This window comes from Erythrolamprus reginae, chromosome 2 (genome assembly GCF_031021105.1).
Source record: "Erythrolamprus reginae isolate rEryReg1 chromosome 2, rEryReg1.hap1, whole genome shotgun sequence".
NCBI classification, from domain to species: domain Eukaryota; kingdom Metazoa; phylum Chordata; class Lepidosauria; order Squamata; family Dipsadidae; genus Erythrolamprus; species Erythrolamprus reginae.
This window is the reverse complement of record NC_091951.1, coordinates 214,627-237,966: the sequence shown is the minus strand read 5'-3', so window position 1 is coordinate 237,966 and position 23,340 is coordinate 214,627. Positions and strand designations below refer to the sequence as shown.

The 23,340-nt window shown below is 45.9% G+C and overlaps 2 protein-coding genes and 1 pseudogene across 2 annotated transcripts in view; 2 read left to right on the top strand and 1 right to left on the bottom strand.

Annotated features, from left to right (window-relative positions):
• Positions 1-23,340, bottom strand: part of SYNGAP1 (synaptic Ras GTPase activating protein 1) — a 175,820-nt gene that overhangs the window by 9,486 nt on the left and 142,994 nt on the right. The window lies entirely within an intron of this gene.
• LOC139159641 (zinc finger protein 107-like) lies at positions 1,414-23,034 on the top strand (annotated as a pseudogene).
• On the top strand, positions 12,026-13,931 carry LOC139162480 (uncharacterized). The gene is made up of 4 exons (XM_070742879.1): positions 12,026-12,201; positions 12,510-13,113; positions 13,365-13,479; positions 13,579-13,931. The coding sequence occupies exons 1-4, from the start codon at positions 12,026-12,028 to the stop codon at positions 13,881-13,883; spliced, it is 1,200 nt and encodes a 399-aa protein (XP_070598980.1). The 3' UTR covers positions 13,884-13,931.

Sequence of the window (23,340 nt, the reverse complement as noted above, 5' to 3'; positions counted from 1 at the left end):
GAATAATAAGAATATAATATTACATTTGTATGCCGCCCCTCTCTGAAGACAGATTCTAACCTTCATATTTTGGATAGAAGCAGAAACAGTAGAAGTATATTTGTTCACATTAGCATGTTGTCCATTTATTGTAACCTCTTTAAATAGTGGGGGAGGGGTGAGTATGAGTCCTCTCGAAGTCATGAAGGTTTTAATGCTGACCTTTGGCACCTTGAACCTGCAGCTCCCTGCAGATTTTCTCTGGAAATGACCCGGTTTATTCCTCCCATTGGTGCATCGGAGTCCCCTTTTGATTGACCCCATATTTGGTTTCTCCCTCTGCTGTTTTGTGTCCTTTTTCCTTCCAATTTGATTGATTCCTCTGAGATTTGAGTTGGGAATCAGCTTCTAAACCTTCGTCTCCCTCTCACTTCGGCTTCACTCTCAAGGCCTTTGGATGAGGAGAGGTGGTGGGTTCCCACAGCTGACCTTCTGGGTCCTTGTGAGGGGCAGCTCATCCACTGCCAGAAGCCCCCACGGGGGTGTTGTGGACCATGGTCCAAGGATCCCAGTTCCTCTCTGGAGAGACCCTAAGCCAGGCTGCACTTCCAGGGTGCTGCCTTCCCTCCTTGGATGGTTCCCTTTGTGGGCAGAGCGGGAGAGAAACCCCCTGTGCCCCCATCTCTGGGGCTCCCACTGGGCCCTCCTGCTCCCAGTCTCTGGGCCTCGATTCCAGGGAGTTTATCCTCCCTCCCCGCAGGAGAGAAGGGAAAAAGGTCCATGGGGAGGAAACACGCGGCTGCTGTCCAAAGGAAGAGGGAGACACTGAGAAAAATCTACCCTTTTCTATCAAGAGAAATGAACATTCGCAGCAGAGAAGACAGTCGGGAGCCTCCTGAGGTAAATCTCACACAGCGCCCAGAGGGAAAAGGCGGGGAAAGGGGACACGCCCCCTTCCCACCCCCAGCAACCAATCAGAGCGCAGATCCCCTCAGGCAGGAGCCCGCCCTCCCTCAGCCACCACGGGGTGTTGGGGACCTTTGTGCACTTTCCTTCTCCAGCCATTAAATTCACTCTCTTCACATTGAAAGTCTGAGCTGAGATTGAATTGTCAGGCGCGTCTCTTTCCCGACATTCCTCCCATCCGGGCACTTTGCCCCAAATCCACAAGGGGGCAATGTCTGCCGAGGGAAAGAAACTCCCCATTGGCCCACCGGAGGGCGAACGTCACGGGGGGGGGGGTTGCAGAGGAGACTGAGAAGGAAGTGACATCACTGAGCCTTGCCGCTCTAGGACGCCCCACTCGCTCTCCTTCAACCCTGGTGCCGCGTGAGACCGAGAGTCCGGCGGGGAAACCCCCAGACGTGTCCCAGGTGAGGGGGGGCCCTTCCCGGCGCCCATGTTCCCCTGCCGCCCTCTCCCTGCAGGGGAAGCGGAAAAGGCGGGACGAGGGCAGGAGGCGGGAATCGCCCTAGGCTCCCTGAGGGCCCGATCCTGTCTCCGGAGGGGGAGAGAAGCGGGGCGGCCTCTGCAGCTGCCTCCTTCCCGGCCCTGCTCGGGGGACCTGGGCCCTGCGCTGGGATGAGCCTCTTGGGGCTCCGGGCAGGTTGGGGGAAGGTCGCTCAGGGGCTGAATTCCACATTCTCATTCTTTGTTTTTCCTTCCACCTCAGAGACAGAAACCGGAAGCCATTTGGGGTCTTTGCAAGGCCCCATTTTCTCCTGGGGGAAGAAGAAAAGAGCGGGATCACCTGGAGGGATCCGTCCTGTGTTCCCAGAAATGGTCCCGTGAAGGAAAAGGCGTCTGGAGACCCACAAGAGTCCTTGGACCCCTTTGGAGTTGCTCTGCAGGACAGAGGAAGGATGGAGACCCCACCTGTTGCAAAGGGGGGAAGCGGAAAAGGCCCTGCAGCCGCTCAGCCTGGGAAGGTGGGGGAGCTCTGGACAAGACCCGGGCAGAAGATCCTGGAGGAAGAACCCATCCTCCCTTCGGAAGTTCAGCCCTGGAACTCCATCCAATACCGGGAGGCTGAGGGTCCCCGAGGACTTTGCCGCCGACTCCACGACATTTGCAGGCGATGGCTGAGGCCAGAGAAACACACCAAAGCCCAGATGGTGGACCTGGTGGTTCTGGAGCAGCTCCTGTCCCTTCTGCCCCCAGAGATGGAGGGCTGGGTGCGGGAGTGTGGAGCAGAGACCAGCTCCCAGGCGGTGGCCCTGGTGGAAGGCCTCCTCCTGAGCCAGGTGGAGGAGCAGAAGGAGCAGGTCCAGTTGCAGGTGAGATACTTTTGGGAGCTTAAAAAACAGTAGAGAACGTGGTTGAATACTTCACCCCTCCTTCCCAAACTTCTCTGGCCTTCATCACATGTGGCGGTTCTCCAATTCTTGTAGGACATTGTTCCGTTTTCTCTCTCAATCTCATGGATGGATATTGGGGGCTTTGATGTTGTGTTGTGAACCTGGGAATCCGCTTTGTGTTGTGTGATGTACATTAATTGTGCTTCTTTTTCCCTTCCTCCTGTTTGAAGTGCTGCACTGTGGAGATGAGAGATCCTGAGGGAAAGAGGAATCCATCAAATCCCCCTCAGGAACCAATTTCCTGGAGGATCCCTTCGGAAGATCCACGTCAGGACACCACAGAAGGTAATGGAAGATCCTCCGATGACCCATCTGTCCTACCTCTCTCTCTCTTCTCCTCCTATTTTGTTAATTATGCATTTTGAAATTATTTATTCCTTACAGAGAGACAAAGAATGAATCTTTCTGGTTCTTGTGACGGAGATCAAACAGCGGTTGAACCTCCAAATCAAGTAAGAAAGGGAAAAGCTATGAGATTCCTATTCTCCTCTCAGGAAGTGAAGCGGGTGTGCAGAGGGCTCTTTCCTTCCATTTCCCCCCCTTGTTTGGCCGGATTATTTTTGTGTTCTCCCACAACATGGAGAGCAGAAGAACAGGTTCAAGGTCCTTTTAGCCAGCAGAGCTTCCTCTGGTCATCTTCTTCTGCTAGGTATTCTTCCAACTTTGAGGTTAAAAGAAGCAGGTTTTAAAAAGTCCTTCAAGAACTAAGAATAAATATATGCAAAACAAATACAAAATAATTTCCAGTCCTCTGATTTGCGCCTTGATTAGGAGATCAAACATTCCCGCCTTGCAAAAGCTGAGAAATGATTTTCCCAGGGAATTTTCTCTCTGTTTTCTTCCTTTCAGCCAATGGGTCAGACTACTAGATCAATCAATGATAGACAGGGCAATAGATCACTTGATCCAGAAGTGGGATTACTTTAGTGAAAGGCACTGAAGGCTTTGCAGGATCAATGAACGATAAAACCTCCCCAACTATTTCTTCAGTTAAAGCAATTTTCATATTTGCCAATTTTCTCATCTAAAACTAGGGCTTGTGTAATGTAACTTGTTTCATATCTTTGCTGTAGTAATTTGGGAACAATGGAACAGACTAAAACAGTTGGTAGGGATCTTGGAGGTCTTCTAGTCCAACCCCCTGCTCAGACAGGAAGCCCTATAACATTTCAGATAAATCGCTGTCCAATTCCTTCATCAACACAACCACAATTTCTGGTGGCAAGTCATTCCACTGATTAATTGTTCTCACCATCAGGAAATTTCCCTTTACTTGTGGGTTGGTTCTCTCCTTGAAAACTTTCCATCCATTGTGTCTTGGAACACTGCTGTCATGTCACTCCCTGGTCCTTCTTTTCATGAAAGTAGACACCCCCAATTCCAGCAACGGTAAAACAGCCATGCTTTGACCTCTGGTCCAGTAGTAATTTTTGTTGCTCTTGTCTGCACTCTTTCTAGAGTATCAAGATCTTTCTTACATCTGGCAACCAGTAGTGGAGTCAATATTCCAGGTGTGGTCTTATCAAGGCATTATACATTGGTACTAACACTTCATGTCATTTTGATTCTATCCCTCTTAATGCCCCCTCTGATTTTGTTGGGTTTTGGGGGTTTTGGTGGCAACTGTACATTATCTGCTGACTCATATTTAAGTGTTTGTCCACTAGGACTCCAAAATCTCTGTTGCAGTTACTACTATTAAGCCAGGTATCACCTCTTCTATGCGAATGCATTTGGGTTTTCTTTCCTAAATGAACGTGGTTACATTTTTCACTGTTGATTTTGCTTTGTCAGATGGGGCCCATATCTGTTGATCCTTCTATATCTCCATCTTATATCCTGGAGTGTTGTTATACCTGTCGATTTGGTCTTGTCTACAAATGTGATGAGTTCCCCTTCCATCCTCTTGTCTAAATGAATGAGGAAGATAAACAGATGTTATGAATCCTCCCGTTCTGTTCTTGTTCCCGTGTTCAGGAGAGTCCTGTGTCATTCGCGGAGGTGGCTGTGTCTTTCTCTGAGGAGGAATGGTCTCAGCTGGATCCTGACCAGAAAGCGCTGCATTCGGAAGTCATGCTGGAAAACCATAGGAACGTGGTCTTTCTGGGTAAGAGTATGACACCAATCAGAGTTCAAGAAGGAAGTTAGTTCTTTATTTAACAACCAATATAATGAGACATCGTCTCCTGGGCGGGAGAAGGAAAGGATCTGGCCTTCTGGTGCTCCAAGGAAGGAAAGAGTCAATGTCTCTTGGCTTAGATGCTTTATCTGCCATTTCATATCTGTATTTTTCCATTTCTATTTGAACTTATATGTTGGGGTGTGTAAAAAGAACGAGGTGTGCTTTTGTGTGTCCCCTGGAGGTCATGTGGGAGGAGTGTGTTGTCATTTGTCCTCTGAAACCTCCAAAATTGTGTGAGAAAAGGACTTTCACACTCAGCCCAATCCAGTTCAAGAACAAAGGCCTCACATAATGTCACACAAAGGCCGTTATGCGACCCACACCCCCTACTATTTAACATCCACATGAAACCGCTGGGTGGCCTCATCCGACAGCACAGGGTGAGGTTCCAGCAGGACGATGACCACACTCAGCTGTACGTTTCCACCCCGTGTCAATTCAGAGAAGCAGGGGCCTGAGAGGCCAGTGCCTGGGGGTAGGAAGGGTCTGGGTGGGAGTCAATATACTCAAGACTGAGGGGCTGTGGGTACTACCAAGGACTGTTCCACTTGTCCATTCATAACTCAAGGGGGGGGGGGTAGTAAAACCTGGGAGTCCTGCTAGATCCACAGCTGAAACGGGAACATCTGGCAGCTGTGGCTAGGGGGACCGTTGCCTGCTGCGCCAGTTGCGTCCCTGTTTGGATAGGGAGTCTCTACTCACAGTCACTCGTGCCCTTGTCACCTCACGGCTCAATTACTGCACTCTACATGGGCCTACCCTTAACTGTAGTTCGGAGACTACAGTTGATCCAGAAGCTGTGGTGGGTGTGCCTAGCTATACCCACATAGTTGCATCACTCCGCGAGTTGCACTGGCTTCAATTGGTCTCCGGACCTAATTTAAGGGGTTGGTTATTACCTATAAAGCCCTATATGGCTTAGGACCACATTATTTTACATTTGGAAACATTAAACTGCAGTTTCCATTGCTTTCACCATTTATCTAGTAAAGCTAAATCATTTACCATATTACAGACCCCTCCAGGAATATCAAATAGGCAAACCTTCTCTACCAAACCTTCCCCTATGTCACTCACAAACATCTTAAAAAGAATAGGACCCAGAACAGACCCTTGTGGCACATCGCTTGTAACCTGTCTCTGCTCAGAATACTCGCCATTAACAACAATCCTCTGATGTCTACACTTCAGCCAGCTTGAAATCCATTGAACTATCCAGGGATTAAGTCCAATCTTCACTAGTTTATCTATCAGCTCTTTATGTGGAACCGTATCAAAGGCTTTGCTGAAGTCCAGGTAGGCAATATCCACGGCACCACCTTCATCCAACACCTTTGTGACATAGTCAGAGAAATCAATGAGATTAGTCTGACATGATTTGCCTTCAGTAAAGCCATGCTGATTTGGGTCTAATAAGTTATTGTTTTTTAGGTGCTGATTTATCCTCTTTTTGAGTAGAGTCTCCATCATTTTAACTACAACTGATGTCAAGCTAACTGGCCTGTAGTTACCAGCTTCTTCTCTACTGCCCTTCTTGTGGATAGGCACAACACTGGCCATTCTCCAATCCTCAGGAACTTCTCCTGTTAACAAGGATTGGTTAAACAAATCAGTCAGGGGAGTAGCAATGACAGATCTGAGTTCTTTAAGAACTCTGGGGTGGATGCCACTGAAGCTGACTGTAGATCTGCAGGTCAGCGGTTCAAATCTCATCACCGGCCCAAGGTTAATTCAGCCCTCCATCCTTCCGAGGTGGGTCAAATGAGGACCTGGATTGTGGGGGCAATAGGCTGGCTCTGTTAAAAAGTGCTATTGCTAACATGTTGTAAGCTGCCCTGAGTCTTAAGGAGAAGGGCGGCATAAAAATTGAATAAATAAATTGAATTAATAAAATAAACTTTACCCAAGAAGAGCAGGTTGGAGACTGGCCTGTAGTTCTTCAATTCGGCTGGATCCAGGGATGGTTTCTTGAGGAGTGGTCATACAACTGCCTCCTTCAACGGCTGCAGAAATGGCCCCTCACTCAAGGAAGCGTTAATCAACGCCTGGATCCAGCCGCGTGTCACCTCCCAACTGGCCGAGACCAGCCAGGAGGGGCACGGGTCCAGTAAACAGGTGGGGGATCTCACAGATCCCATGGCTTTGTCTACTTCCTCAGAGATTGCCAAATAGCAGGACTAAGGACTGACCCTGTCGCCTCGGTCTGAATTGCCCAATTGGAGTCCAGGTCATTCTGAATCTGAGCGACTTTATCTCCAAGAAACTGAACAAATTCCTCTTCCAGCCCCTGCAAGGGTTCCACCATTTCTACCTTATTCAGCCTAGAAAGAAGGAATATTTTACTTTGGTTTTTTATTGTAATACATTGTTTTTTATGTATGGCACCCTGAGTCCGTTAGGAATGGGTGGCTCATAAATCTAACAAAATAAATACATCCTAGGCTGCAGGTAACCCCGAGTCAGCACAGTTCATTTAGTGACCGTCCCAACTTACGACCAGCTCTCCCCCAAGTACTTGAGACGCAGTCCCAAAATTATGAGTGTTGCAGTACAATGGCCATCGTTTACACTTAAGAATGACAGGAGAGGTGCTTCAACATTCACCCTACCTGTTCCCGCACACCCCAAGGACTTGCCTTATTTTTCTGACTATAAGACTCACATACACTCCCAAAAAAGTGGGTGGAAATATCGGGGGGGGGGTCTTATACAGAAAATACAGCCCTGGTTTTGGCTTCCGTGAGTCCTGTTTTTGCCTCCACTCAACATCTTAAAAGAACCAGGTCTAAAGTTCTGTGGTGAGATTACGCAAAATTAGTAGCCTGAGACCTTGCACTACCGGCCTCGTGTGATCTCGCACTAAAGTACTTTTAGAACTTTGGTTCTCTGCGAACTGACTCCTGTACCACATCCAGAGTGATGGCAGTTTCCCGATATCTCAGGGGCTGCCACAAACAAGAGGGAGTCAAACTGTTCTCCAAAGCACCTGAGGGCAGGACAAGAAGCCACGGGTGGAAACTAATCAAGGAGAAAAGCCACTTAGAACTAAGGAGAAATTTCCTGACAGTTGAAACAATTAATCAGTGGAACAGCTTGCCTCCAGAACTTGTGAATGCTCCAACACTGGCAGTTTTTAAGAAGATGTAGGATAACCATATGGGGGTTGGACTAGAAGATCTCAAAGATACCTTTTGTTTTCCTATTCTATTCCTTAATTCAAAACTGACTCTGAGTGAGATTTGCAGATAGGTAGGTAGGTAGATAGATAATTGTAAAGATAGATGTTTTCTAGATACTGTATTTTCAAAGCTTTCATGACTCATCAATATAGAAATCATGTCTATATTATACCACCGTGATACATACAACCTAATGGAATTTTGGAGTAATTCGGAAGGAAATTCACTTGACTTTCTACATTTTGATGCTTTTCTCTAACTTTATAACCATTTTCATTTCCCTTTTGCTTTGAAGGTCATAACTGGCAGCAGAATCAAGATTCCTGTGAACTGTTCCAACTGATCAATGCTATAGATGGAAGGGAGAAGATCGGAATTGGAATGAAATTCGAAAGCCCTGAGAGAAACCAGTCAAAGAATTGGAATCAGGAAAGCTCATCTTCCACTGATGCTCCGATGCAAGACATTCTTGCCCGACAAGAGAAAATGAAGAAAAAATATATCGGGAAAAGTGTCACGCTAATCAAAGCTAAAGTACAAGTGAATGAACACTATCTAAACCCAAGCAAAGGAGAAGATGCTATAAGGCAACACAACGGACAAAATGACGATGGGGCATCCATTGTTTCTCTTGGAAATAACTTCCTTACATCTCATAAAGTGATTGACACAAAAGGGAAGCCATATAAATGCATGGAATGTGGAAAGACCTTTGCTCGAAGAGATAATTTTATTTCCCATAAGAGGATCCACACAGGGGAGAAACCATATAAATGCTTTGAGTGTGGAAAGACCTTTGCTCATAGGAGTACGCTTACTTCTCATAAGGTGATCCACACAGGGGAGAAGCCGTATAAATGCATGGAATGTGGAAAGGCCTTTGCTCGAAGAGATAGTTTTATTTCCCATGAAAGGATCCACACAGGGGAGAAGCCGTATAAATGCTTAGTGTGTGGAAAGACCTTTGCTCATAGCAGTACACTTACTTCCCATAAGATGATCCACACAGGGGAGAAACCATATAATTGCACTGAGTGTGGAAAGACCTTTGCTCATAGCAGTTCATTTACTTCCCATAAGATTACCCACACAGGGGAAAAGCCGTATAAATGCATGGAGTGTGGAAAGACTTTTGCTTGTACCAGTACACTTACTTCCCATGAAAGGATCCACACAGGGGAGAAACCATATAAATGCATGGAGTGTGGAAAGACCTTTGCTCAAAGAGCTAATCTTACTTCCCATGAAAGAATCCACACAGGGGAGAAGCTGTACAAATGCATGGAGTGTGGAAAGACTTTTGCTCATAGCAGTACACTTACTTCCCATAAGATGACCCACACAGGGGAGAAGCCATATAATTGCACTGAGTGTGGAAAGACTTTTGCTCATGGCAGTACACTTACTTCCCATAAGATGACCCACACAGGGGAGAAGCCATATAATTGCATAGAGTGTGGAAAGACCTTTGGTCAAAGAAGTCATCTTATTTCCCATAAGAGGATCCACACAGGGGAGAAACCGTACAAATGCATGGAATGTGGAAAGATGTTTGCTCATAGCAGTGCACTTACTTCCCATAAGATGATCCATACAGGGGAGAAGCTGTATAAATGCATGGAGTGTGGAAAGACCTTTGCTCAGAATGGTAATCTATCTTCTCATAAAAGGATCCATGCTCGGGAGAAACTATATAGCAGTAAAAATCCCACTTAGATTTATATACTACTCCACAATGCTTTACCACTTTATTTCTGAGCAGTGTACCAAGTCTGCGGAGAGGGGTGGCATACAAATCTAAATAATAAATAAATATTGTCCCCAGTAATCTAGGTCTTCATTTTAGTGACCTCGGAAGGATGAAAGGCTGAATCAACTACTAAAAATAATCTATAGGAGTTGAAGATGCTTTCAATAAAATGTCAAATTGAAACTTTTCAATGTCCACGTATTTAAAAATGCTCCATCCATTTTCTTGGTGAAGTATTTTTTCTCATCCAGAATTTGCATTCACGATTTTCACTTTGTAAAACCACTGCCTTTTTAATTTTTTTTTTAATTTTTCTCCACAAACTCCATCCACACGTCAATATACTCATCCCTTGAGATAATCAGTGATATACATAAACATACCTGATGGATGATCACTGGCGGACCTGGGACAGGGTGTCAAGCTGCCAGTCAGAATTCAGACCAATAAAACTCAGAGTCCTTTTATAAAGGTTCCAAAGTGAATTTATCAAAATCAGAACTTGAAGCATCGAAAGTAAAGCAAAGTCTGAGAAAAAATGGTGTGTTACACACATATCCAAGCCCCTTTTTCACCTCCTGTTGGGCCTTCGCCCAATCTCCATTGTCCAGATGCATCAGGTGGCCCATGTGGCTCCTCCCGGAATCTTCAGGAATTTTCTATCTAACAATCTCCTCCTGGCACCTGGGAAATCGAAACTTAACTCTCCTCCTGCACGCTTCCCAAACCCCCCCCCCATGATCTCTACCCCTCCCCGTCTCTATGACAACCAAGCGAAAGGATGGAGCAGCATAGCGAAGGTTGACATTCAGCCCTCCTGGAACAGGGACTTCAGTCCTAAAAAACAAAAACAGACAATGCATTTCAACATTAGGGCTTATCAGGGTATTTCATTCTAAAATGGTCAATTTCCCCCTGGGCAGTCATGTGTTTCTCGTCAACCCATTCAGCATGAGATGCAGGAAAATGTTTCCAAGCTACCAGATATTGCGTTTCCCCCCTGTGTTTTCTGGAGTCCAGCACTTCTTTAACCTCAAAATGTTGCTCACCCTCAATGAGTAACGGGGCAGGAGGATCTGGTTGTGGCGGCCGCAAATCACTCGTCCGTTCCGGTTTAAGTAAGCTTACATGGAACACCAGGTGGATTTTCCTTAGTTCTTTTGGCAATTCTAATTTCATTGCCACCGAATTTACTACCTATACAATTGGAAAAGGACCCACATACTTAGCCCCTAGTTTCTTGGACTTTTGTGTGCTCCTTAGGAACTTAGTGGAGAGATAAACCCTATCCCCCTCCTTGTAATCCACCGCAGCCTTTCTTTTCTTATCAGCCTGGGATTATGTGTATCTTGAGCCTCATCCAGCGCCTTCCACGCTATGGGCCAAGCTGCCTTGAGTTGCATTACCCAATCTTTTAATGATGGGTGATGAGGCTCATCTTGGGATAATTCCGGGACTGGCACAAAATCTTGTCCAGTCTGTGCCGTCTTTTTGCAGCAGTTGAGTATGTGATCGATTGTTTTATCTGTTTCTTTACAGAGTCTGCACTTTGGATCGTCTGTTGATTTTTCAATTCTGGCTTTGACAGCATTTGTCTAATGGCCTGTTCTTGTGCCGCCAGTATCAGTCCTTCTGTCTCATTTTTGAGTGTTCCACTTGTAAGCCATCACCAGGTCTTTTCTTTATCCACTTTACCTTCAATCTTCTCCAAGAACTGGCCATGCAATGCTTTGTTCTGCCAGCTGTCCATATGATATTGAGTTACAGTTTTTCTGTACTGGTCCTTAGTTTGCTTCAACTTGAGAAGCTTCCTATTGTTGACCTCCATCAACACTGACTTTGCTCTCCTTCACATAGTCAGCTAATGCAGTGTTTCCCAACCTTGGCAACTTGAAGATATTTGGACTTCAACTCCCAGAATTCCCCACCCAGCATTTGCTGGCTGGGGAATTCTGGGAGTTGAAGTCCAAATATCTTCAAGTTGCCATGGTTGGGAAACAATGAGCTAATGCATGCTTCTCTTCTTCCACTGTCTGCTTCACTTGCAAAAGTCCTCTGCCGCCTATTTTCCTTGGTAAATACAGCCTGTCAACGTCACTGCGGGGGTGTAGTGCATGATGGATCGTCATTAAATTTCTAGTTTCCCTGTCCAGGTTGTTGTTGTTGTTGTTATTGGAAGAATTGCGCACTTTCCTTCTCCAGCCATTAAACTGAACGAAAAAACTTTTTTTTATCAATATGAATGTATTGAACGTTCGCAGCAGAGAAGACAGTCCGGAGCCTCCTGAGGTGAATCTCACCCAGCGCCCAGAGGAAAAAGGCAGGGAAAAGGGACACGCCCCCTTTCCATCCTCAGCTACCAATCAGAGCACAAATCCCCTCAGAGAGGAGCCCGCCCTCCCTCAGCCACCACGGGGTGTTTGGGACCATTGTGCACTTTCCTTCTCCAGCCATTAAATCCAGTCTCTTCACATTGAAAGTCTTCAAAAGAAACAGAGCTGAGATTGAATTGTCAGGCGCGTCTCTTTCCCGCCATTCCTCCCATCCTGGCACTTTGCCCAAAATCCACCAGGGGGCGATGTCTACAAAGGGAAAGAAACTCCTCATTGGCCCACCGGAGGGCGAACGTCACGGGGGATTTGCAGAGGAGGCTGAGAAGGAAGTGACATCACTGAGCCTTGCCGCTCTAGGACGCCCCACTCGCTCTCCTTCAACCCTGAGAGCCCCGCGGGGAAACCCCCAAACGTGTCCCAGGTGAGGGGGGGGGGGGCTTCCCGGTCCCCATGTTCCCCTGCCGCCCTCTCCCTGCAGGGGAAGCGGAAGAGGCGGGGCGAGGGGAGGAGGCGGGATTCGCCACAGGCTCCCCGAGGGCCCGATCCTGTCTCCGGAGGGGGAGAGAAGCGGGGCGGCCTCTGCAGCTGCCTCCTTCCCGGCCCTGCTCGGGGGACCTGGGCCCTGCGCTGGGATGAGCCTCTTGGGGCTCCGGGCAGGTTGGGGGAAGGTCGCTCAGGGGCTGAATTCCACCTTCTCATTCTGGGCCTTTGTTTTCCCTTCCACCTCAGAGACAGAAACCGGAAGCCATTTGGGGTCTTTGCAAGGCCCCATTTTCTCCTGGGGGAAGAAGAAAAGAGCGGGATCACCTGGAGGGATCCGTCCTGTGTTCCCAGAAATGGTCCCGTGAAGGAAAAGGCCTCTGGAGACCCACAAGAGTCCTTGGACCCCTTTGGAGTTGCTCTGCAGGACAGAGAAAGGATGGAGACCCCACCTGTTGCAAAGGGGGGAAGCGGAAAAGGCCCTGCAGCCGCTCAGCCTGGGAAGGGGGGGAAGCTCTGGACAAGACCCGGGCAGAAGATCCTGGAGGAAGAACCCATCCTCCCTTCGGAAGTTCAGCCCTGGAACTCCATCCAATACCGGGAGGTTGAGGGTCCCCGAGGACTTTGCAGACGACTCCACGACATTTGCAGGCGATGGCTGAGGCCAGAGAAACACACCAAAGCCCAGATGGTGGACCTGGTGGTTCTGGAGCAGCTCCTGTCCCTTCTGCCCCCAGAGATGGAGGGCTGGGTGCGGGAGTGTGGAGCAGAGACCAGCTCCCAGGCGGTGGCCCTGGCGGAAGGCCTCCTCCTGAGCCAGGCGGAGGAGCAGAAGGAGCAGGTCCAGTTGCAGGTGAGACACTTTTGGGAGCTCAGAAAACAGTAGAGAACGTGGTTGAATACTTCACCCCTCCTTCCCAAACTTCTCTGGCCTTCATCACATGTGGCGGTTCTCCAATTGTTGTAGGACATTGTTCCGTTTTCTCTCTCAATCTCATGGATGGATATTGGGGGCTTTGATGTTGTGTTGTGAATCTGGGAATCCTCTTTGTGTTGTGTGATGTACATTAATTCTGCTTCTTTTTCCCTTCCTCCTGTTTGAAGTGCTGCACTGTGGAGATGAGAGATCCTGAGGGAAAGAGGAATCCATCAAATCCGCCTCAGGAACCAATTTCCTGGAGGATCCCTTCGGAAGATCCACGTCAGGACACCACAGAAGGTAATGGAAGATCCTCCGATGACCCATCTGTCCTACCTCTCTCTCTCTTCTCCTCCTATTCTGTTAATTATGCATTTTAAAATTATTTATTCCTTACAGAGAGACAAAGAATGAAGCTTTCTGGTTATTGTGACGGAGATGAAACAGCGGTTGAACCTCCAAATCAAGTAAGAAAGGGAAAAGCTATGAGATTCCTATTCTCCTCTCAGGAAGTGAAGCGGGTGTGCAGAGGGCTCTCTCCTTCCATTTCCCCCCCTTGTTTGGCCGGATTATTTTTGTGTTCTCCCACAACATGGAGAGCAGAAGAGCAGGTTCAAGGTCCTTTTAGCCAGCAGAGCTTCCTCTGGTCATCTTCTTCTGCTAGGTATTCTTCCAACTTTGAGGTTAAAAGAAGCAGGTTTTAAAAAGTCCTTCAAGAACTAAGAATAAATATATGCAAAACAAATACAAAATAATTTCCAGTCCTCTGATTTGCGCCTTGATTAGGAGATCAAACATTCCCGCCTTGCAAAAGCTGAGAAATGATTTTCCCAGGGAATTTTCTCTCTGTTTTCTTCCTTTCAGCCAATGGGTCAGACTACTAGATCAATCAATGATAGACAGGGCAATAGATCACTTGATCCAGAAGTGGGATTACTTTAGTGAAAGGCACTGAAGGCTTTGCAGGATCAATGAACTTGATAAAACCTCCCCAACTATTTCTTCAGTTAAAGCAATTTTCATATTTGCCAATTTTCTCATCTAAAACTAGGGCTTGTGTAATGTAACTTGTTTCATATCTTTGCTGTAGTAATTTGGGAACAATGGAACAGAGTAACAGTTGGTAGGGATCTTGGAGGTCTTCTAGTCCAACCCCCTGCTCAGACAGGAAGCCCTATAACATTTCAGATAAATCGCTGTCCAATTCCTTCATCAAGACAACCACAATTTCTGGTGGCAAGTCATTCCACTGATTAGTTGTTCTCACCATCAGGAAATTTCCCTTTACTTGTGGGTTGGTTCTCTCCTTGAAAACTTTCCATCCATTGTGTCTTGGAACACTGCTGTCATGTCACTCCCTGGTCCTTCTTTTCATGAAAGTAGACACCCCCAATTCCAGCAACGGTAAAACAGCCATGCTTTGACCTCTGGTCCAGTAGTCATTTTTGTTGCTCTTGTCTGCACTATTTCTAGAGTCTCGAGATCTTTCTTACATCTGGCAACCAGTAGTGGAGTCAATATTCCAGGTGTGGTTTTATCAAGGCATTATACATTGGTACTAACACTTCATGTCATTTTGATTCTATCCCTCTTAATGCCGCCTATGATTTGGGGGGGGGGGGGGGGCTGTAGCATCCTGCTGACTTTAAGTGGTTGTCCATTAGGACTCCAAGACCCCTGTTGCATTTTCTACTGTTGAGCCGGGTATCACCTCTTCTTTGCCTGTGAATTCCCCCCCCCCAAGGAAGAACCTTTTATGTGACGAGAACAAAGAATTCTTCAAGTGAACCTCTGGCTAAATGGTTGGTGTCGCCAAAACAACTTTGGGTTCCTGGACCACGGACTGTACTATCTCCAAGATGGATTGTTGGCAAGGGACGGGTTACAACTCCCAAAGAGAATGGAGAGAACGGAAAACGTGTGGGCCGACTAGTCGGTCAGGAGGACTTTAAATTAAAATTGTGAGGGGACCAATCTACAGGATCTCTAGGACTGAACTCCAAGCAAGGACCCTGAGTAAGCAAGGCCAATAACGAATCAAAGAGGGATGGGAAAGAAGGCCACCAAACAGGAGACACAGGAAGCACACCCAGAATCAGGCACAAAGAACTCAAAGGCCTTTTCACAAATGCACAGTCTGCGGAATAAAGAGGGAGAACTTGAAATATTAATGTACGAAATATTAATGTCGAACACGCCCACCACCAGAAGCATACCGGAGGTGGGCATGTTTGGTGGGCTCGGGGGGGGGGGGCGCGCACCTTGGCGCGAGATTCATGCATGTGCAGAAGCCGAATCCCGAGATTTCACTGGTTTTCAGCTGGAGCTCCATTTTTGCTATCGGAACAGCATCCTCCCCACCCCGGTCCGGTAGGAACCCATTACTGGACATGATATACTTGGAATAACAGAAACGTGGTGGGATGAAACACACAATTGGACCATACAGATAAAAGGATAAAAACTCTTCAGAAAAACCCAGATCCAGCAAAGAAAGTAGGTGGAGTTGCACTGTATGTAAAGGGCCACAGTGTTGCTACAGGGCTACATGTAACTAAAGAAGAACCCCCCCTAGAGTGCATGTGGGTCAACATAAAGGAAAAAAGAAAGACATAACAATAGGAGCATAGTATAGGCCAGCACATCAGACAGAAGCAATGGACGTCCGTTTGACCAACCAGCTAACGAACATACGTAGGAGACACAACGCAGTGATAATGGGAGACTTCAACTACACGGATATCAACTGGAAAACTAGCTCTGCCCCGAGTGAGACATCAAACAGATTTGAAACCAGCCTTGCTGACCACTCTGTTCTCCAAAAAGTGGAGGAGGGAACTAGAGGAACAGCCACGCTGGATTTAATACTCACAAACAGAGAGGAAGGGAGAGACGGAGTCGAAACTACAAGAACTGCAGGAACTACCAAGGTTCAGTTTTGGGACCTTTACTTTTTAATTTATTCATTAATGATCTGGATGTAGAAGTAAATAGTGAGGCAACAAAGTTTTCTGATGGCACTAAATTGTTCCGGGTATTGAAAAGTGAAACTGATTGTCGGGAGCTCCAGAAGGATCTCTCGAAATTGAGTGAGTGGGCAGCAAAGTGGCAAATGCATTTTAACCTAAACAAGTGCAAAGTTATGCATATCGGGGCAAAGACCCCAGTGATACCTTCCAACAGATGGGGACAAAACTTTCTGAGACAACCCAAGAAAGGGATCTTGGGGTTTTGGTGGACAGTTCAAAGAAGATGTCAACCCAGTTTGCAGGAAAAAAAAAAAAGCAAATTCCATGCTTGGCATCATTAGGAAGGGAACTGAAAATAAGTATTGCCTCTGTACAGATCGATGGTGAGACCACACTTGGAGTCCTGTGTACAGTTCTGGTCACCGAACCTCAAGAAGGATAGAATGGAAAGGGAACTCAGACCCTTGCAAGCTCTTTCATTCTTAATCTCTGCCAAGAATGTATTCCAAACCCTGTCTTTGATTTTTTAACAATTCTCTATTTGCTCCAAATGTTTCTTTCCAGCCCTAACCAGGTTGTTAACCATGTTCCCAGCTTTTACCAGCTTGCAAACTCTTTCATTCTTAATCTCTGCCAGGAATTTATTCCAAACCCTGTCTTTGTAGGGGGGGTTTCATTGCTTTACTTGCTCCAGATGTTTCTTTCCAGCCCTAACCAGATGTGATTAATGTACTCAAGCTCTTTCACTGTTACTGTCTGCAAAGAAGAATGTTTTCAAGTCCTAAGTCTTTGCAGGGTTTTTTCCATCGCTCTACTTGCAATGTAAGGAGATCTGAGGAAGGCCACGCACCTGGGATCGGCTGGGGGTGAGTTCGGCTGGGGGGGGGGGCTAGCTTTCCACCAGGTTCTTTTCTTTTAAAGAGAGAGGGAGAGAGAAGGGGGCAGGCGAATAACCATCTTCTCTAGAGAAAGGAACGTGTGTCTCCCACCAATTGCAGCGTAAAGACAGAAAGACGGAATTACACTGCAATTGATGGGAGAGACACGTTTCTTTCTCTAGAGAAGATGGTTATTCACCCACCCCCTTGTCTCTCTCTCTCTCTCTCGGTCTCTCTCTCTCTCTCTCTCTCTAAAAAAAAGCTAGCCCCCCCCCCCCAGCTGGACTCACCCTCCAGCCGATCCCAGGTGTGCGTGGCCTTCCTCAGATCTTCCTCCGCTGGGCTGGGTTTCCCACTCCTGGCTGCTATGTCTTCAGGGCCTGGAGCTGCCAGCTAGAGCAGAAGGGGGGGGGGGTGTGTGAATCTGAACTTTGGGGTGGTTAGGTATGGGGGGGGAGAGAAATAGGAGGAGAGCCGAGTCTGGCATGACTGGTGGAGGAATTCTGGGAGTTGAAGTCCACAAGTCTTGAAGCTGTCCAGTTTGAAGACCCCTAAGTTAGAGGTTGGGCGTGCAAGGGTCTTCAAACCTGGCAAGTTTAAGGCTTGTGGACTTCAACTCCCGTTTCTGAGCTAGCATGGCTGGTGGACGAAGCGCACAGGTCTTGCAGCTGCCAAGTTTGAGGTTTGTAAAAGGTGTACCTGGTTGTAAAAAGTATTCCGCTACATTGGTATTTTATTAAACAATATAATACTACACCATTTGGTTCAGAATATGCTTTTTTCCTTGTTTTCCTCCTCTAAAATATAGGTGCGTCTTATACACCGAAAAATACGGTGGTGGTGGTGGTGGTAGTAGTAGTAGTAATAATAATAATAATAATAATAATAATAATAATAATTTTTTATATTTGCATGCCGCCCTTCTCCGAGACTCATATTGCCACATTACCATTTTTTTGAAAGCCTCATTTACATCCTGTAGTTCAAAAATGAACAAATATAGAAATCTAAATAATAAATAGACACATTTCTTCATAAACAGCCCCATTGTTGGAGCAACCACAGTTTCTGGATTCAAGTCATTCCACTGATTAATTGTTCTCACTGTCAGGAAATTTCTCTTTACTTGGCGGTTGGTTCTTTCCTCCAACTTTCCATCCATTGCTTCTTGGATCCCTGCTCTCGTGTCACTCCCTGGTCCTTCTTTTTATTGTCTTGTGTTTTGTACTGCTGTAATCCGCCCCGAGTCCTTTGGGATTGGGCAGCATAGAAGTGGGAAAAATAAATATATATATAAAAGAAGCAATGTTTTAGCCTCCAGTCCACTAATAACTTTTGTTGCTCTTGTCTGCACTAACACCACTCTATCAAGTCCTAGTTAGACCCCACCTAGAATATACTGCATTCAGTTTTGGTCACCACACTACAAAAAAGATATTGAAACTCTATAAAGTGCAGAAGAAGCAACCAGGATGATCAGGGAATTGGAAACTAAATCATACGAACTGGGCATGGCCAGTCTGGTGGAGAGAAGGACCAGGGATGAACATGATAGCAGTGTTCCAAGTCTTGAGGGGCTTCCACAGAGAGGGGTGGGTGGGGTCAGGCTGTTCTCCAAAGCACCAGAAGGTCAGACAAGGAATAACGGGTGGAAGCTGACCAAGGAGAGATTCAACCTGGAAGGAAGGATGAATTTTCTGACAGTGAGAGTGACCGACCAGTGGAACAGACGTTGCCTGCAGAGGTTGTGAGATTGGACTGCCCTTTGTCCGAAATGTTATGAGGACTGAGCAGGGGGTTGGACTAAATGAGGGGTAGGCAAAGTTGGATCTTTTATAACATGTGGACTTCAACTCCTAAAATTCCTGAGTTAGCACGATTGGCTCAGGAATTCTGGGAATTGAAGTTCACAAGTCATAGCAGAGCCAACTTTGCCTACTTATCCAACTCTAATTATAATCATAATCTAAAATCTTAAATTTCTCACCGATGATTCATTTTGTTAGATGGGGCCCAACCCGTCGATCCTTCTGCATTGTTGTTATTCCCATCAGTTTGGTCTTATTTGAAAATGTGATGAGTTCCCCTTCCATCCTCTTGTCTAAATGAATGATGAAGATAAACAAATCTTGTGAATCCTCCCGTTCTGTTCTTGTTCCCGTGTTCAGGAGAGTCCTGTGTCCTTCGCGGAGGTGGCTGTGTCTTTCTCTGAGGAGGAATGGTCTCAGCTGGATCCTGACCAGAAAGCGCTGCATTCGGAAGTCATGCTGGAAAACCATAGGAACGTGGTCTTTCTCGGTAAGAGTATGACACCAATCAGAGTTCAAGAAGGCAGAATATAGTTATTTCTTTATTTAAACAACCAGTATAATGAGACATCGTCTCCTGGGCGGGAGAAGGAAAGAATCTGGCCTTCTGGTGCTCCAGGGAAGGAAAGAGTCAAAGATGTTTTTTTTGCCATTTCATATCTGTATTTTTCCATTTCTATTTGAATTTATCTGTGGAGTCTGAAAAGAACGAGGTGTGCTTTTGTGTGTCCTCTAGAGGTCATGTGAGAGGAGTGTGTTGTCATTTGTCCTCTGAAACCTCCAAAATTGTGAGAGAACAATATTTTCACACTCAGCCCATGGGAGACGGTTCTCCCAATCCAATCCAAGAACAAAGGCCTCTTGCAATGTCACACAGAGCATCCTAGGGTGCAGGGCATCCCCGAGTCACAACAGTTCATTTAGTGGCCGTTCCCAAATTATGAGTGTTGCAGTACAATGCAGTTCCCAAATTATGAGTGTTGCAGTACAATGGCCATCGTTCACACTTAAGAGTGACAGGAGAGGTGCTGCCACATTCGTCCTACTTATTCCCACACACCGCAGGGATTTACCGTATTTTTCAGATTTTAACACACTTCTCCCCCCCCAAGCCCCCCCCCATTGGTTGGAAATGTCTGTGAGTCTTATAGAGCGAATATGGGCCGTTTTTGGTCTCCCAAACCCCCCGTGAGTCCCATTTCTGCCTTCACCAACACCAGGGAGGCTGAGAAGGGGATGCTCAGAGAGCCTGTTTTTGGCCTGCAGAGCATTTCTGGATGCCAGGGAGGTAAAAAACATGACGCACAGGGGCCAAAACTTTTTTTTTCTTGTTTTGCTTCTCTAAACCTAAGTGTGTCTTATGGTCCAAAAAATACAGTACATTATGACATTGTGGCAAGCCGTCTGTTCCTCTCCCTACTTCAGTGCATTTGCAGAAAAAAAAGTAGTGAGACATGGGATCTGTAGTTGAAAATCTAGCTCTATTGATCTCATGTGATTTCGCACTGTAATGCTTTAGGCCTCTGTTCCCTACCAACGAGTCTTCGGAGAGGGGCGGCATACAAATCTAATAAATAATAATAATCTGGATCTCATGCAGCCCTCAGTTCTTATGTGAGATCACATGATATTAGTCGCCTGGGATCTTGCCCTACTGGCCTCGTGCGGTCTTGCACTGAAGTACTTTAGTTCTCCGTTCCCGCGGAACTGATGCCTCTACCAGATAGAAACATAGAAACATAGATCTGGAATGATAGCAATTTTCCCATATCTCAGGGGCTGCGACAAAGAAGAGGGAGTCACACTATTCTCCAAAGCACTTGGGGGCAGGGCAGGAAGCAATGGGTGGAAACTAATCAAGGAGAGAAGCAACTGAGAACTATGGAGACATTTCCTGACAGTTAAAACAATCAGTGTAACAACTTGCCTCCAGAACTTGTGAATACTCCAACACTGGAAGTTTTTAAGAAGATGTTGGATAACCATCTGCCTGAAGGGGTATTAAGATTTCCTGCCTAAGCCTGGGGTTACACTAGAAGACCTCCAAGGTCCCTTTTGTTTTTCTATTCCATTCCTTAAGTCAAAACTGATTCTAGATATTTTCAAAGCTTTCGTGACTCATGAATGTAGAAATCATCATGGCTATATCACATCACTGTGAGCATGCAAACATACAACTTAATGGGATTTTGGAAAAATTCAGAAGGAAATTCACTTGACCGACACTTTGATCTTTTTCTCTAATTTTGTAATCATTTCCCTTTTGCTTTGAAGGTCATAATAGGCAGGACAATCAAGATCCCTGTGAAAGGTCCCAACTGATCAATGCTGAAGATGGAAGGGAGAAGTTTGGAATTCAAATGGAATCCGAAAGCCCTGAGAGAAGCCAGTCAAAGAATTGGAATCAGGAAAGTTCATCTTCCACTGATGCTCCGATGCAAAACATTCTTGCCCAACTAGAGAAAATCAAGGAAAAATATATTGGGAAAAGTGTGAAGCTAATCAAAGCTAAAGTACAAGTAAATGAAAACTATTTCACCCAAAACAAAGGAGAAGATACTATGAGAAGGTACAACGGACAAAATTACAATGGGGCATCCATTCTTTCTCTTGGAAATAACTACCTTACATCTCATAAAGCGATTGACACAAAAGAGAACCCATATAAATGCATGGACTGTGGAAAGACCTTTGCTCACAGCAGTGTACTTACATCCCATAAGATGATCCACACAAGGGAGAAATGCATGGAGATTGGAAAGATGTTTAACACTCATGGCACTGTACATAGAAGACACAAAAAGCTCCGCACAGGGGAGAAGCCGCATAAATGCCTGGATTGTCAAAAGACCTTTGGTCGCAGAAGTTATCTTATTCTTCACAAAAGGATCCATACAGGTGAGAAACCATATCAATGCATGGATTGTGGAAAGACCTTTGGTCTCAAAAGTCATCTTATTTCCCACAAAAGGATCCACACAGGAGAGAAGCCGTACAAATGCATGGAGTGTGGAAAGACCTTTAGTCACGGAAGTCACCTTATTCTTCACAAAAGGATCCACACAGGAGAGAAACCATATAAATGCATGGAGTGTGGAAAGACTTTTGCTCAGAACCGTACACTTACTTCCCATAAGAGGATCCACACAGGGGAGAAACCATATAAATGTATGGAGTGTGGAAAGAACTTTGCTCGAAAGGATACCTTTATTTCCCATAAGAGGATCCACACAGGGGAGAAGCCGTATAAATGCACGGAGTGTGGAAAGACCTTTGCTCGTAGCAGTTTACTTGCTTCCCATAAGAGAATCCACACAGGGGAGAATCCATATAAATGCATGGAATGTGGAAAGACGTTTGCTCATAGCGGTGCACTTACTTCCCATAAAAGGATCCACACAGGGGAGAAGCCATATAAATGCATGGAGTGTGGAAAGACCTTTGGTCGCAGAAGTGATCTTTTTTCCCACAAAAGGATCCACACAGGGGAGAAGCCATATATATGCATGGAGTGTGGAAAGACCTTTGCTCATAGCAGTGCATTTACTTCCCATAAGAGGATCCACACAGGGGAGAAGCCATATAAATGCATGGAGTGTGGAAAGACCTTTGCTCACAGCGGTGCACTTACTTCCCATAAGAGGATCCACACAGGAGAGAAGCCATATAAATGCATGGAGTGTGGAAAGACCTTTGCTCGTAGCAGTCCACTTACTTCCCATAAGAGGATCCACACAGGGGAGAAGCCATATAATTGTATGGAGTGTGGAAAGACCTTTGCTCGAAAGGATACCTTTATTTCCCATAAAAGGATCCACACGGGAGAAGCTGTATAAATGCATGGAGTGTGGAAAGACCTTTGGTCAAAGAAGTCTACTTATTTCCCATAAAAGGATCCACACAGGAGAAACCGTATAAATGCATGGAGTGTGGAAAGACCTCTGCTCAGAATCGTCATTTATCTTCTCATAAAAGGATCCATGTTCGGAGGAAACTATATAGCAATAGCAATTCCACTTAGATTTATATACTATTCCATAATGCTTTACCAGTTTACCTCTGAGTATGTACAAAGTCAGAATACTGTCCCCAGCAATCTGTGTCCTCCTTTTAGCAACCTCAGAAGGATGAAAGGCTGTATCAACTATTAAAAGTAATGTATAGAAGTTTACGATGTTTTCAATAAAATATCAAATTGAAGATTTTCAATTTCCACCCATTGGCAAAAAGAATCAGAACACCAAACACAAGCTGAATAAACAAGACCTTACAGACAACCCTCACTCCGCAAAAGACTTTGGGATGCTCGTATCAAATGACCTAAGTGCCAAAGCCCACTGCAGCAATATTGCCAAAAAGGCTTCAAGAGTTGTTAACTTAGTCCTACGTAGCTTCTGATCTGGTAATCTTACACTAATCAGAGCATACAAAACTTTCACCAACCCAATCCTTGAATACATCTCACCTGTCTGGAAACCACACCGCATTTTGGGCATAAACACTCTT